The sequence below is a fragment of the Theropithecus gelada genome, chromosome 5 (assembly GCF_003255815.1).
Source record: "Theropithecus gelada isolate Dixy chromosome 5, Tgel_1.0, whole genome shotgun sequence".
NCBI lineage: Eukaryota > Metazoa > Chordata > Mammalia > Primates > Cercopithecidae > Theropithecus > Theropithecus gelada.
In genome coordinates this window covers 2,178,675-2,194,788 of record NC_037672.1, presented here as the reverse complement: position 1 = coordinate 2,194,788, position 16,114 = coordinate 2,178,675, and the positions used below count along the sequence as shown (strand labels likewise).

At 40.5% G+C, this 16,114-nt stretch overlaps 1 protein-coding gene across 2 annotated transcripts in view; it reads left to right on the top strand.

The window, feature by feature from the left end:
- LOC112625371 (DNA polymerase nu) overlaps positions 1 to 16,114 on the top strand; it is a 169,638-nt gene that overhangs the window by 52,074 nt on the left and 101,450 nt on the right. For both annotated transcript variants that reach the window (XM_025386644.1, XM_025386645.1), the window contains 2 exons: positions 257 to 369; positions 14,282 to 14,439. In XM_025386644.1, the coding sequence (XP_025242429.1) occupies positions 257 to 369; positions 14,282 to 14,439 (271 nt within the window). The remainder of the gene's footprint in view (positions 1 to 256; positions 370 to 14,281; positions 14,440 to 16,114) is intronic.

Here is a 16,114-nt window from a genome sequence, read left to right as displayed (position 1 = left end):
CAGGTAATGGGATGTTACCCAGGGATAAGCACTTGACAGTTGCGTGACCTTTGGTACCTTACCTCGTCTCTCTGTGTCTTGCTTTCATCATCTGTAAAATGCAGATAATAAATAATACCAACCTCTTGGAATTCTTTAGTTAATGTGTGTATGTGCTGTCTAAGTGATAGCTATTCGTCGAGTAGTAGTAATATTTTTCCAAGGTTGAAAGTTCCAAGTTAATGTTTAAATCAGTGAATTTCTTTTCATCTTCTAGGAACGTGCTATTTCAAACACTGAAATGTAAATGTCCTGTTATTTGTTTTAATGCTAAGGATTTTGTGAGAATAGTGCTGCAGTTTTTTGGTAATGATGGCAGTTGGAAGCATGGTAAGTTATATTTTTTTGTTCTCTCTATAATTTAACTCTTCAACTGTGACTCCTCCTATCAATGGGAGAATGGTGAGGGCAGCCATGTCACACAACTCCTGGGGCAGCCATGTCACACAACTCCTGGGGGACCTGGCCACACAGACTGATATGCCTCCTCATGGGCCCTAGGCATGGGGAGGAAGTTTTCCTCCATGTTTCTAGATTATTTGAATTTTTACAAGTATACATTACTTTCATAATTTAAAATAGGAAAGAATTAACTTAAGTAGTGTGGTCAGTGAGATTTGTTGTTACCACAAATAGCTTATAAACTTTCTAAGAATTAAACTACAGTCCTGAGTAATTAACATTGAAACAGTATAGGACCTACCTTTTATTTAAAATACTGAAGATTTTAAATATACATATATATTTTAGTTTTTTGATTTTTTTAGAGATGGGGTCCAACTCTGTTGCCCAGGTTGGTCTCAAACTGCTGGCCTCAAGCCAACTTCCTGCCTCAGCTTCCCAAAGTGCTGGGATTATAGGCATGACCACCGTACCTCGCTTAAAGTAGTAAAGTTTTTTATAACTTTTTAAAAACTAGATGGACATGGCCGGGCGCGGTGGCTCACGCCTGTAATCCCTGGCTAACACGGTGAAACCCCGTCTCTACTAAAAATACAAAAAATTAGCCAGGCATGGTGGCAGGCGCCTGTAGTCCCAGTTACTCGCGAGGCTGAGGCAGGAGAATGGTGTGAACCTGGGAGGCAGAGCTTGCAGTGAGCTAGGATCATGCCACTGCACTCCAGCCTGGGCAACAAGGCAAGACTCCATCTCAAAAAAAAAAAAAAAATCTATGTTACCTAAAGCAATTAAAGAGTCCATGAAATCTCTATCAAAATACCAATGACATTCTTCATAGAAACAGGACAAAAAGGCCAGGGGCGGTGGCTCACGCCTGTAATCCCAGAACTTTAGGAGACCAAGGTGAGCGGATCACAAGGTCAGGAGATCGAGACCATCCTGGCCAACATGGTGAAACCCTGTCTCTACTAAAAATACAAATATAGGCGTAGTGGCGGGTGCCTATAGTCCCAGCTACTTGGGAGGCTGAGGCACAAGAATCGCTTCAACCCAAGAGGTGGAGATTGCAGTGAGCCAAGATCACACCACTGCCCTCCAGCCTGGCAAGAGAGCAAGACTCCATCTCAAAAAAAAAAAAAGAAAGAAAGAAATAGGACAAAAAAACCCTAAAATCTGTATGGAACCAAACACCCAACAAAGCTGGAGGAATCACACTACCTGACTTCAAATTATACTACAAAGCTATAGTAACCAAGGCAGCATGGTACTGACATAAAAACAGACACAGACCAGGTGCAGTGGCTCAAGCCTGTCATCCCAGCACTTTGGGAGGCCGAGATGGGTGGGTCACGAGGTCAGGAGATCGAGACCATCCTGGCGAACACGGTGAAACCCCGTCTCTACTAAAAAGTACAAAAAAACTAGCCAGGCGAGGTGGCGGGCGCCTGTAGTCCCAGCTACTCGGGAGGCTGAGGCAGGAGAATGGCGTAAACCCAGGAGGCGGAGCTTGCAGTGAGCTGAGATCCGGACACTGCACTCCAGCCTGGGCGACAGAGTGAGCCTCCATCTCAAAAAAAAAAAAAAACCAAAAAACAGACACATAGACCAATGGAACAGAATAGAGACCCCAGAAATAAATCAACACATTTACAGCCAATTCATTTTTGACAGGCTCCAAGAATATATATTGGGGAAAGGTGCTGGGAAAATCACACGCAGAAGAATGAAACTAGACTCCTATCTCTCACCATATACAAAAATCAAATCAAAATAGATTAAGCACTTACATTTAAGAACCTGAAACTATGAAACATCTGGAAGAAAACACTGGGAAAATGCTCCAGGACATTTGTCTGGGCAATGATTTTTTTTTAACTAAAACTTCAAAAGTATAGGCAACAAAAACAAAAATAGACAAATGAAATTACATCTAGCAAAAACTGTACAGCAAAGGAAACAATGGAGTGAAGAGACAAATCACAGACTGGAAGAAAATATTTGCAAACTATCCACCTGGTAGGGGATTAATAACCAGGATATAAAAGGAACTCAAACAGTTCAATAGGGGGAAACATGATTTAAAACAGGCAAAGTATTTGAATAGACATTTCTGAAAGGAAGATATACAAAAGGCCAACAAGAATATTTAAAAATGCTAAACATCACTAATCATAAGAAAAACGCAAGGAAAATCACAATGAGATATCATCTCACCCCAATTTAAAAGGACTTTCATCAAAAAGATAGGGAATAACAGATATTGGTGAGGATATGGAGAAAGGGGAACCCTCATACACTATTGGTAGGAAAGTAAATTAGTACAGCCACTATGGAGAACAGTACGTAGGTTCCTCAAAAAACAAAATAGAGCTACCATATGATCCAGCAGTCCCACTCCTGGGTATATATTCAAAAGAATCAAAATATTCAAAAGAATCAACATATCAGAGCAATATCTGCATTTCCATGTTACTGCAGCACTACTCACAATGCCAAAATAAGGAATTAACCTGAGTGTCCATCAACAGATAAATGAAGAAAATGTGGTATATTTACACAATGGAATTACTATTCAGCCATAAAAAAGAATGAAATCCTGTCATTTGCAGCAACATGGATGGAACTGGAGGTCATTATGTTAAGTGAAATAAGCCAAGCACAGAAAGACAAATATCGCAGGTTCTCACTCATATGCAGGAGCTAAGAAAGCAGATCTCATGAAGGTAGAGTAGATTGGTGGTTATCAGAGGTCAGGAAGGGTAAGGGGGTGGTGGGTGGGATTAAGAGTAGTTGATTAGGCCGGGTGCGGTGCCTCATGCCTGTAATCCCAGCACTTTGGGAGGCCGAGACGGGCAGATCACGAAGTCAGGAGATCGAGACCATCCTAGCTAACGCGGTGAAACTCCGTCTCTACTAAAAAAATACAAAAAATTAGCCGGGCGAGGTGGCGGGCACCTGTAGTCCCAGCTACTTGGGAGGCTGAGGCAGGAGAATGGTGTGAACCCAGGAGGCGGAGCTTGCAGTGAGCCGAGATCCCGCCACTGCACTCCAGCCTGGGCGACAGAGTGAGACTCCATCTCAAAAAAAAAAAAAAAGAGTAGTTGATTAACAGTTGCAAATATATAGTTAGGTAGAAGAAAGAAGACCTGGTGTTCAGTAAATCAGTAGAGTGACTATAGTAAAAAATAATCTATTGTATATTTCAAAATAGCTAGTAAAGGAAAATTCAAATGTTCCCAGTATAAAGAAAAGATAAATGTTTAAGGTGATAGATGTCTCAATTACACAGATTTGATTATTACAATTACACATTATATGAATATATCAAAATATCACAAGTCCCCCCCAAAAATGTATATCTATTATGAATCAGTAAAATTTTTAGAAGGAAAAAAAGAGAAAAAGATTACTGGCTATTTTGCTCGGGGGTGGGTAGAGATGATGGTGACCTCATGAGCCACTGCACCCAGCCGGTAACATTGATATTTTAGCAATATTAATTCTTGCTTTCCCTCGCTTTTATTCTATGTAAATCTGTATAAGTATTTCCTTATCCATTCAGCCATTCCATGTCTTTTAATTGAAACATTTAGTCCATTTACATTCAATATTACTGGTAGGTGAGGACTTATTACTGCCATTTTGTTACTTGTGGTTAAGTGATTTTCTCTGGTAGGATCTTTTTAATTTGTTGCTTTTTTGTGTGTGTGTGTATTTATTGCAGGTTTTTGCTTTGTGGTTACAAAAACCGATAATATATACACTACAAATAAAAAGAGGCTTACAAAAAAATCTTGTAACAAGTTATTTTAAACAGATGACAACTTACCTTTATTTATAAAGAAAAGACTAGAAACAAACAAATAAAGGAAAAACTGAAAAACCTCTACACTTTAATTCCACCCCCTACACACATTTTGACTTTTTGTTGCCTCAATTTATGTGTTTTTATATGGCCCATCTCTTAACAGGTTGCCATAGCTGTTACTGTTTTTTATAGATTTATCTTTTAATCTTCACACTGGAGTTATGAGTGAATTGTATACCACAATTACAGTGTTAGAGTATGCTGAGTTTGTGTATTTACTTTTACCAGTGGGTTTCAATCCTTCAAATGTTTTCTTTTTGTATGTTTGTGTTTTTTTCTTTCAGATTGAAGAACTCCTTTTAGCATATCTTGGAAGATGTATCTGGTGGTGATGAATTTCCTCAGTTTTTGTTTGTCTGGGGCTTTATTTCTTTTTCATGTTTGAAGGATAGCTTTGCTGGGCACAGAATTCTTGGTTGGCAGTTGTCTTTTGTTTTGTTTTCCTTTTTATTGGGCAGGGGGGGTGGTGGGGAGATGAGGTCTCACTCTGTCACCCAGGCTGGAATGCAATGGTGCGATCATAGCTCACTGTAACCTCAAATTCTTGGGCTGAAGTGATCCTCCTGCATCAGCCTTCCAAGTAGTTGGAACTACAGGTGTGTTCTACGACACCCAGATAATTTTTTAATTTTTATTTTGTAGAGACAGGGGTCTCACTATGTTGTCCTGGCTGCTGTTGAACTCCTAGCCTGAAGCAATCCTCCTTCCTGTAATCCCAAAGTGTTGGGATTACAGGTGTGGGCCACCAAGCCTGGCAGTTTTCTTTTCTTTCAGCACTTTGAATAGGTTATCCCACTCCCTCCTTCTGTTGAGAAACCTGTTGCCAGATGAATTGGAGCTCCTTTATATGTTATTTGTTCTTTTCTCTTGCTGTTTTTGGGGTCCTTTCTTTGTACTTGACCTTTGGGGGTTTGCTTATTATATGTGTAGTAAAATATAGGGTAGTTATATTTGGGTAATTATAGGGTAGTTTTATTTGGGTTTAATCTGTTTAGGGATCTCTGGCCTTCCTGTACCTGGATATTTATATATTTCTCAAGATTTGGGCTGGGCACAGTGGCTCACGCCTATAATCCCAGCACTTTGGGAGACTGAGGCAGGTGGATCACTTGCGGTCAGGAGTTTGAGACCAGCCTGGCCAACATGGTGAAACCCTGTCTCTACTAAAAATTCAAAAGTGAGCCAGACATGATGGCACATACCTGTAATCCCAGATACTCGGGAGACTGAGATGGGAGAATCACTTTTAATCCAGGAGGCAGAGGTTGCAATGAGCCAAGATCAAGCCATTGCACTTCTGCCTGAGCAGCAGAGCAAGACTCCATCTAAAAAAAAAAAAAGATTTGGGAAGTTTTCTGTTATTATTTTTTGAATAAGCTTTCTACTCCTTGCTCTTGCTCTGCTTCATCTTGAACACCAATAATTCTTAGATTTGCTCTTTTGAGGCAATTTTCTGTATCTTATAGGTGTTCTTCATTTCTCTTCTTTCTTTTCTTTTTTCTCCTCTGTGTCTTTTCCAGTAGCCTATCTTCAGACTCACTGATTCTTTTATCTGCTTGATCCATTCTGCTGTTGAGAGCCTCTAATGAATTTTTTTGTTCAGCAAATATATTTCTCAGTTCTAGGATTTCTGTTTGATTTTTTAAATTATGTCAACCTCCTTTAAAGTTTTCTGATTAATTTCTGGGTTTTTCTGTGTTATTTTAGAGATCACTGAGTTTCCTTAATACTGCAGTTTTGAATGCTTGGTCAAAGAGCTTCCCTATCGCCATCCTGTTAAGGTCAGTCCCTGGCTCCTTGCTTTGTCTGGTTTGAAGAGGTCATGGTTCCCCACTTACTGTTATTTCTTGTGAATGTATGTCTATTTCTTTGCATTGAAGGATTAGTTTTTTGTTCCAATCTTCTCTTTCTGGCTTGTTTTGGTTGTTTATTGGATATGTTTGCTCAGAATTTTTTTTCAATATATCTGTTGAATATCTTTTCGTTTTTGCTAGGTCCTTGCTTCCTTTTCAGCACTAGATGGCACCTTAAGCCCAGGTGTGCCTTGGCTCTAGCAAACTTCAGAGCGCTCCCCATCCCTGGTGAGGAAAGTCCCTAAGGGTATATACCTCGCAGTATGGGAAGGCTAGATGGGAGTTCATGCCCAGGGGACCTGTAGGATCTACCTCCTACAACATAATCCTTCTGACCAGCCTTTCTGGTTTGGTGTCTTCTCTGTCTGTGGTACAGAGGAGAGTGTCTGCTAGTCTCAACCGCCCATTTCTGGCTCTCCTCAGGGATATTTCTCCCTTCAGGCACTCATGATGCTTCCTGTGGATTGTGGCAGGGAGGGGTCTCCTGCCAGGGGGCCCAAGATGATGGGAAAGTTGATTGTCCACCTTGGTCTCACTTTTTCCAGTTTAGTAACTGAATTGAGGGAAATTTTTCTACATGTTTGGTGACTGGCAGATGGGGGAAGGGACATAAAGTCTGATTCTCTTACTATCTGCATGGAGTTTTTTCACTTCTATGTGGCCTTGGAAACTGTGTCATCCTTATATTTGGGTTCTGGGATATTGCTGGTGATAATCTTGATGTTATATATTGGTTTTTGCTTTTCTGTGAAGGAGAGTGAAGCCAGCTTGCTTGTGTTCCACCATTTTGGTAACATCAGTCTGTTACCAATAATCTCTTTTTATTATTAGATATCTGGTCAGTGTTTGCACTTCCCTAGTTGTTCTATAACTGTTTTTGTTTTATTTGTTTTGTTTTTTACAATTTGTTTTAACTGGGGCCCAAAGCCCATAACTTGTATTTCTTTTTTTTTTCTTTCTCTGTTGTTCAGGCTAGAGTTCAGTGGTGCAATTTTGGCTCACTGCAACCTCTGCCTCCCAGGTTCAAGCAATTCTCCTGCCTCAGCCTCCTGAGTAGCTGGGATTACAGGCACGTGCCACCACGCCTGGCTAGTTTTTTATATTTTTGGTAGAGAGGAGTTTCACCATGTTGGCCAGGCTGGTCTCGAACTCCTGACCTCAGGTGATCTGCCTGCCTCAGCCTCCCAAAGTGTTTGGATTACAGGCATGGGCCACCACGCCCAGCCAGGTGTGCTTGTATTTCTTAAGCCTCTTTTCATCTATATGTTCTCCCTTCCTCTGTCTTACATCCTTGCAGTTGTTTTGTTGTTGAAGAAACCAGAGTGTTTGTCCTGTAGAATTTCTCACAGTCTGGATTTTACTGAGCACATCTCCTTGTCATTTAATATGTTCGCTCTCTTCTATTTCCTGTAAATTGGCAGTTAGATCCAGATGCTTGATCAGATTCAGGTTAGATTTTGGGAGAGCAAGACTACATAAGTGTTGTATATATTTGTCAGGAGGTATATAATGTTTGGATGTTTACCTTTTTTTGTGTGATGTTAGAAGCTACTGCTTGTCATTATCTAGGTTCCTTAATTGCAACATGGTGATATTTAAGATCTATTATGCTTTCTTCATTTATTAGCTGTAATACTTACATAAAGAGAAATCCCCCTTTATCATCTATTTGGTTACCCTAAGTGTACTTCATTTGGAAAAGCCAAGATAAAAATTTGATTATTTTCCTTTATTTACCTGTTTTCAAAATAATGAATTGTTTCATAGAATCACCAAAAGGTGATAATTTTAAAAGTCTTTTCATTTTAGTATCATTATGAGCATATGAATTTAAATATATTTGATATGTTTTGACACATTGCACATGATCTTTGATGAGTTAGGTGAGTCTTTGTCATAAAAACCTAGTAATCTGGGCATCTTCCTTGATTTGTGGTATGGTAGGATGTTTCCAGGTCATCTTGTGCATTTCCTGCCCTAGACCTGAAATTAACCATTTCTTCAAGAAGCCCTATTACTTTAGTAAAAATGGCATTTAGAGACCAGAATTTGGTCACTGGGTGTAAACCTCACTATTAGGTTGACTTTTGTTACCAGGCTAAGATGCTTGTATTTTTAAAGATAAAATATACCATGAGTTCATACTGATAATTCTAATTCATGTTCAGGATGACAGAGTTTTTACTTAACCTTATTCATCTCCTTTAAAACATACTGAAGAATCCTTTGTACTTGGAGGTCAGTTTGGCTGTATATAAGATCACTGGTTTGCATCTTTCTTTGTGTTTCTAAAATATGCTATACTATTGTTTTTTGGCATAAAGTGGTGCTTTCAGAAAGTGTGGTGAAAATCTGATTCTCTTTCCCTAATTAGTGACTTGGTCTTTTTGTCTGAATGCCCAAAGTTTTTTGTTTGTTTTGTTTTCCTTTTTCTTTTTTTCTTTTTTTTTTTTTTTAAGTCTAGTTGTTTTACTAGACTGTGTCTTGGTGTTGGCTGTTTTGGATCAGTTTTCCAATATATGTATGTACCTTTAAAAAAAAAAACTTTGGCTGGGTGCAGTGGCTCATGTCTGTAATCTCAGCACTTTGGGAGGCCGAGACGGGTGGATCACCTGAGGTTAGGAGTTTAAGACCAGCCTGGCCAACATGGTGAAACCCCATCTCTACTAAAAATTGAAAATTAGCCGGGCATGGTAGCATGCACCTGTAGTTCCAGCTACTCATGAGGCTGAGGCAGATGAATCACTTGAACCTGGGAGGCAGAGGTTGCAGTGAGCAGAGATCTCACAAGACTGTCTCAAAAAAAAAGAAAAAAAAAAGTTGTAAATAGCTTTTTGGTATAGCTTTAAAAAATAGCAGTTTTATTAAGATATAATTTCATACCATAAAATTCACTCTTTAACTGTACAATTCAGGGGTTTTTAAAGTAATCACAGAACTGTGCATCTATCACCACTACGTAATATCACTACAAACTTTTTTGTCTACGAACATTTTTGTCATAGTCCTTAATTTGGACTTCCAGCCTCCAGAACTGTAAGAAAATAAATTTGTTGTTTTAAGCACTCAGTTTATGTTAAGTTACAGCAGACCTAGGACACTAATACAGACCCCTACCTCACACCATATGCAAAAATTAACAAAAAATGGATCATAAGCCTAACCTATGACAAATTAAGTCCAAATGTTCGTAGAACATTTTTTGTCTATGAACATTTTGTCATACTACGAACATTTTTGTCACCCCAGAAAGAAACCTTGTACTCCTTAGCAGCCACTCCCCATCTCCCCTTTCTCAGACTCTGGCAAGCACTAATCTGCTGATTTTTGTTTCTGGAGTTGTGTATTCTGAATATTTAACATGAATAGAATCATACCATATGCGGCCTTTTGTGACTGACCTATTTCATTTAGCCTGATATAGATTTTTGTTGTTGTTGGTTTTCAGCCTAGTGTTTTTTTTTTGTTTTTTTTGTTTTTTTTTTTTTTTTGAGACGGAGTCTCGCTCTGTCGCCCAGGCTGGAGTACAGTGGCCGGATCTCAGCTCACTGCAAGCTCCGCCTCCCGGGTTTATGCCATTCTCCTGCCTCAGCCTCCCGAGTAGCCGGGACTACAGGCGCCCGCCACCTCGCCCGGCTAGTTTTTTGTATTTTTTAGTAGAGACGGGGTTTCACCGTGTTAGCCAGGATGGTCTCGATCTCCTGACCTCGTGATCCGCCCGTCTCGGCCTCCCAAAGTGCTGGGATTACAGGCTTGAGCCACCGCGCCCGGCCCAGCTTAGTGTTTTAAAGGTTCATTCATGTTGTAGCATATATCAGTACTTTATTCCTTTTTATGGCTGAATAATATTCATATTTTGTTTATTCATTCATCAATTGATGGACATTTGAGTTGTTTTCACTTTTGGCTGTTATGATTAATGCTTCTATGAACTTTGGTGTACAGGTCTTTGCATGGATATATTTTCAACTTGCTTGGGTATATATCTAGAAGAAGTAGAATTGCTGGGTCATGTGGTACTCTGTATTTAACATTCTGAGGAACTGCCAAACTTGTTTCCAACAGGTCTGCACCATTTTAACCAGCACTGTATATAGCATTGTAATTTCCCCACATCCTTGCCCAATACATGTTTTTGTCTATCTTTATTTTAGTCATCCAAGTGGATGTGAAGTGTTACACCTTGTGGTTTTGGTTTGTATTATACTGATGGCTAATGATATTGGACATCTTCTCATGTGCTTATTGGCCACTTTTATATCTCTTTTTGGAGAAATGTCTGTTCAAATATTTTGCCCATTTTAAAATTGTGTTGTCTTTTTATTGTTTATTTGAAATAATTATTTTTATATTCTAATATGAGTTTATTGTCAGATATACAATTTGCAAATACTTTCTCCCAATCTGTGACTTGTCTTTTTAATTTCTTGATGTCCTTTGAAGCACTCTTTTTTTTTTTTAAGGAAATCTGATTTGTGTTTTCTTTTGTCATTTGTGTTTTTGGTGTCAAACCTAAGAAATTATTGTTTAATCCAAGGTCAGAAATATTTACTAATATTTTTATTATACGAGTTTAATCATTTTCTCTCCGAGGTTAGGCTTATGATCCATTTTTTGTTAATTTTTGCATATGGTGTGAGGTAGGGGTCTGTATTAGTGTCCTAGGTCTGCTGTAACTTACCATAAACTGAGTGCTTAAAACAACAAATTTATTTTCTTACAGTTCTGGAGGCTGGAAGTCCAAATTAAGGTGTTGACAGTTCCTTCTGGAGTCTCTGAGGGAAAATCCATTCTGTGACTCTTCCCTGGCTTCTAGTGGTGGCTGGAAGTCCTTTTCACTCCTTGACTTGTAGATACATCCCTCCAGTCTCTGCTTCCATCCTCATGTGGCCTTTTCCCTCTGTGTGTCTCTATATGTCACCTTCTTTTCTGTCTCTCATAAGGACACCCATCATTACATTTAGGGCTCACCCTAACTTAAGATGATCTCATCTCAAGATTCCTACCATAATTATATCTGCAAAGGCCCTTATTTCAAATAAGTTCTCATTCTGAGATTCTGGGTGGAGTTATCTTTTGAGGACCACAATTCAACCCGCTGTTGGTGTCTAACACCATTCTTAGTACTTTTGTTGAAAATCAATCAACCACTGATGTATGGGTTTATTTCTAGACTCTCAATTCTGCTCCACTGATCTGTAGGTCTATTCTGTGTCAATACTATACTGTATTGATTATGTATACGTCTTTATGTAGTTTAAAGTTATTATTATTATTTTTTTGAGATGGAATCTCGCTCTGTCACCCAGGCTGGAGTGCTGTGGTGCGATCTCAGCTCACTGCAAGCTCTGCCTCCCAGGTTCACACCATTCTCCTGCCTCAGCCTCCTGAGTAGCTGGGACTACAGACGCATGCTACTACGCCCAGCTAATTTTTTGTATTTTTAGTAGAGACAGGGTTTCACCATTTTAGCCAGGATGGTCTCGATCTCCTGACCTTGTGATCTGCCTCTTCTGATCTCGTGATCCGCCTGCCTTGGCCTCCCAAAGTGCTGGGATTACAAGCATGAGCCACCGCACCCTGCCTAAAGTCATCTTGAATTATAGTGTTTAATGCTGTGTTCGTTTGTTTTTTTCCCTTTGATTTCCTATTTCATATGTTGAATCTTTTTGTCTGTCTTTCATATTTATCTTTTTGTCATATTTATCGTTTTTTTGTCCGGAATCCATTTTCAGTCTCTTCATTTCTTTTTGATTTTTTAAAATTTTATTTTATTTTATTTTTAAGTTCTGGTAGACTTGATTCTTTTTTATTAAAAAAAAAAAATTCTCTTTTTTGGCTGGGCACAGTGTCTTACGCCTGTAATCCCAGCACTTTGGGAGACTGAGGTGGGCAGATCAACTGAGGTCAGGAGTTCAAGACAAGCCTGGTCAACATGGTGAAACCCCATCTCTACTAAAAAAACAAAAATTAGCTGGGTGTGGTGGTGGGGGCCTATAATCTCAGCTACTCGGGAGGCTGAGGCAGGAGAATCACTTGAACCTCTGAGGTGGAGGTTGCAGTGAGCCGAGATTGTGCCGTTGCTCTCCAGCTTGGGCAACAGAGCAAGACACCATCTCAAAAAAATAAAACAAAACAAACAAAAAAATTCCCTTTTTTAAATCTTTTTTTACTTTAAGTAGTTAGCTATTATGTTTATTTGCGTTTGTGTCTTGCCAGTTTAGTTTTTATTTCTGAATTGTCTTTTTAAAAAAATTTTCTCTCCTGGATTCTGTCATTTTTTTGTATAATTTTTCTTTTTCTCAGTCACCTAATTTCTAAGTATATAATTCGGATTTATTTACTTATTCATAACTTTTACTCTTTCTTAATTTTCTGAACTTGTTTTAAATCTCATTTTGTTAGCATTTCTTTTTCAGCTACTGGCATTTTCTCCCTAGTGTGGGATTTGTCCTGGCAAGCTTCAGTTTGTCAGTTGCAAGAGATTATAGGGACCATTTCCCAGAGCATTCTTATACTGTCAGAGCTTCCCCAAGGATTTTAAAAAATACATGTTGATAACCGTTACTTTTGAAACATTAGAGCATTGAAAAGGGAAGTGGAATGAAACAGTCCTATTGGGTCAGTCTGCATCACCAGACAGTGTTGTAGAAAATCATGTCCTGGGCCAGGTGCGGTGGCTCAAGCCTGTAATCCCAGCACTTTGGGAGGCCGAGACGGGCGGATCACGTGGTCAGGAGATCGAGACCATCCTGGCTAACACAGCGAAACCCCGTCTCTACTAAAAATACAAAAAACTAGCTGGGCGAGGTGGTGGGCGCCTGTAGTCCCAGCTACTCTGGGGGCTGAGGCAGGAGAATGGCGTAAACCTGGAGGCGGAGCTTGCAGTGAGCTGAGATCCGGCCACTGCACTCCAGCCTGGGTGACAGAGCAAGACTCTGTCTCAAAAAAAAAAAGAAAATCATGCCCTGCTGACAGAGGTGGCAGGCAGCCAGAGGACCACTGACTTCTCTAATCCAGAGCTCTGAATGTGCCACTGTAAGAGACTTCCTAGCTGTCAAGTGAGAAAGTCATAATACTGGCTGCTTTGGTAAATATAAATCTCTTAGACAGGTATAATTTAAGATGCTGGAACATATAATATTTAATGTGATATGATCTAAGACTATAGTTTTATTTGAAGGCAAACTCCTTATTTTTGTATGGCACAATTCAAAATTTTAAAGTAACTTAAAAAGCAGTCACTTTAGGATTTAGTTTGTCTATTAATTTATACCCGCCCTCCGTCCTTTTATGACTCTCCCTTCATGTCTAAAGTGTTCTGGTATAAACACTTGTTTGTTTAGCAAATATCGTGTTTACTTTTTAGAAAGTGTTTTCTCATGTGTATCTCAGATAATTGCAGTAATCTTTCCCCCCAGTTTTTGGATGAAGAAACTAACACTGAAGGGGCGAGGTGGCCTCCCAGGCTCAGAGGGTGATTCAGAATCTAGACCTGGTGTTCCTTATACAGTACCAAGGCGCTGCACATTAGTTGTCTTGTGGATTTTCCACACTTCAGGGAGAGGGCCAAAGTGTCTTTGCCTTGCACACACTACCTGTTCAACATTCAGCGACAAGGGTGTCATGTGTGCTCAGGCAACTCCCACCCTTCTTCCTTTTGCTCAAGAGGCTTGGATTCCAGACTCCATGGTGCAAGACAGCCCAGTGAGAGGCTGGAGGAGGGCAGAACTTGGCAGAGAGGATGCCTGAGGGAAAGAGAAGCAAGGAAGAGGGGAGGCAGAAAGCATGACCCACCACACTGACTTCGACAGCTTTTAACATGTTTTTGAGAGATCCAAATTGCAAGTGAGCTTGGAGTCTCTCTTTTATGGCTACTTGAAATCTGCCTCTTTAATGTGACACCCACAGAGATGGGCCATGTGGGACTTGGGTTCATCGAGGCTGCCTTACCAAAGGTTCTAAATTCTGGAGAATGATGGAGAGTCACTTTGGTCCTTAGCTCTATAATTTGAGAGGATGATAATACTACTATTACTCATTTGAACTTAAGAGCCTTGTCAAAGCAGGAAAAACAACTATTGGTTTTCTTGGGATGACTGAATGACCTTTTTCTCTTCAGTTGCTGATTTTGTAGGGTTAGATCCCAGAATTGCTGCATGGCTTATAGATCCTAGTGATGCCATACCCTCTTTTGAAGATTTAGTAGAAAAATACTGTGAAGAATCCATTACAGTTAAAGTGAACAGCACATATGGAAATTCCTCAAGAAATATTGTGGTGAGTTGTTTAAGATAAGGTTTTATCAACCTTAATGCATCCTTTTTTTTTTTTTTTTTTTTCTGGAAGCTTTTTCTATTTTTTTGATAGCCTAATAGTAAAAAGAATGTTGTCAACATTCATTTTCACTTATTCAGCACAGATAGTCCTGACCTTGGCATTTCTGGTGGAGAATGTTGAATAAGGATGGGTGATGGCTGTTCTTCCATGGCACCTGTTCCTAGGAAATCTGTCCATAGTGTGACTCTTCCAGACGACTCTCTGGTGTCAGTGTCCCCTGCTCCATGAACAGAAAGCCACTCATTGATAAATCCTTAGTGCTGGTGATGTGGCCACAGTGCCAGAGGTCCTGGGATGGCCACTCTTCAGTCTATGTGGAGAGAATGGTCAGAACTGCCCTGGGTCTCAGGCTGGGCACAGCGGCTCATGCCTATAATCACAGCACTTTGGGAGGCCAAGGTGGGCAGATCACTTGAGGACAGGAGTTCAAGACCAACCTAGCTAACCTGGTGAAACCCTGTCTCTACTGAAAATATAAAAATTAGCCAAGCATGGTGGTGGGTGTCTGTAGTTCCAGCTACTCGGGAGGCTGAGGCAGGAGAATTGCTTGAGGCAGAGGTTGCAGTAAGTTGAGATCGTGCCCCTGAACTCCAGCCTGCGTGACAGAGTGAGACTCTGTCTCAAAAAAAAAAAAAAAAAAAGGAACTGTCTTGGGTCTCTCCAGGCCCTCCCCTGATAGAGATTCCCCCTCGTTATCAGGAAGCACCATTTGGAGAAACAAAGGCACTCACAGCTTCTAGAACTGTGCCTAGAACCCAGAGAGAGACTTCTCAGCAGGCCCCAGAGGAGAGGTGTCTAGTGGTGTCAGTGTGGTCACAGTTGGGGCCACTCTGTTCAGGCTTTCTAGTTAGCTGTCAGTGAACAGTTACATGGTAAAATCACTGCTAGAAGAACACACAGGCTACTGAGCTAGCTCCAGCAATCAAAGCAAAGCAAGAGGTGATGTGAGCGTGTGCCATGCGCTGGGCACTGAGCTGGGGGTAAGAGGTGATATGAGCCCGTGCCGGGCACCGGGCACTGAGCTGGGGATATTTGCTTCATGTACTTCATCCTCACAGATCATCTATGATGTGAAGATTTGTACCAATAAGGGTTTGGTGTTATAAGTTGCAGAAATGCACTTTCCCTTAATATAAAAAGAGATTTATCAGAAGGATATAGGGTAGCCAACAGAGTCAGAGGAAAAGCAGTACCAGGCCTTGGGAAGAACAGGAGCCAGGTGGCCCTGGGTCCCAGGGAGCTGGAACCGGTAGGCATGGTGGCAGCACTGAACCATGACCTTTTCTCTTGTCCAAAAGTCAAAGTTTCAGCACTTGGAGAGTGTTTTCTTTCCCTCCTTGTACCATGTGTCTACACCCCACCAAGGAGGCCAGGCATCTTGATTAGTATTCCTACCCAGAATCCATGCTGTCAGGCAGGAAGACTTCTCAAACAGAAGCTGAGATATTAGAAAGAGGAGTAGTCCATCTCAGAATTATCAGTCCCAGTTTACAGATGAGAAAACTGAGGTGTAGGAAGGTTAACGTACATGTACCTTGCCCAGGGTCAAATTGAGGCCCAGGGTTCAACTCATCCACACTCCAGGCAGAAAAGAGACAGCCTCAGATGCAGTTCT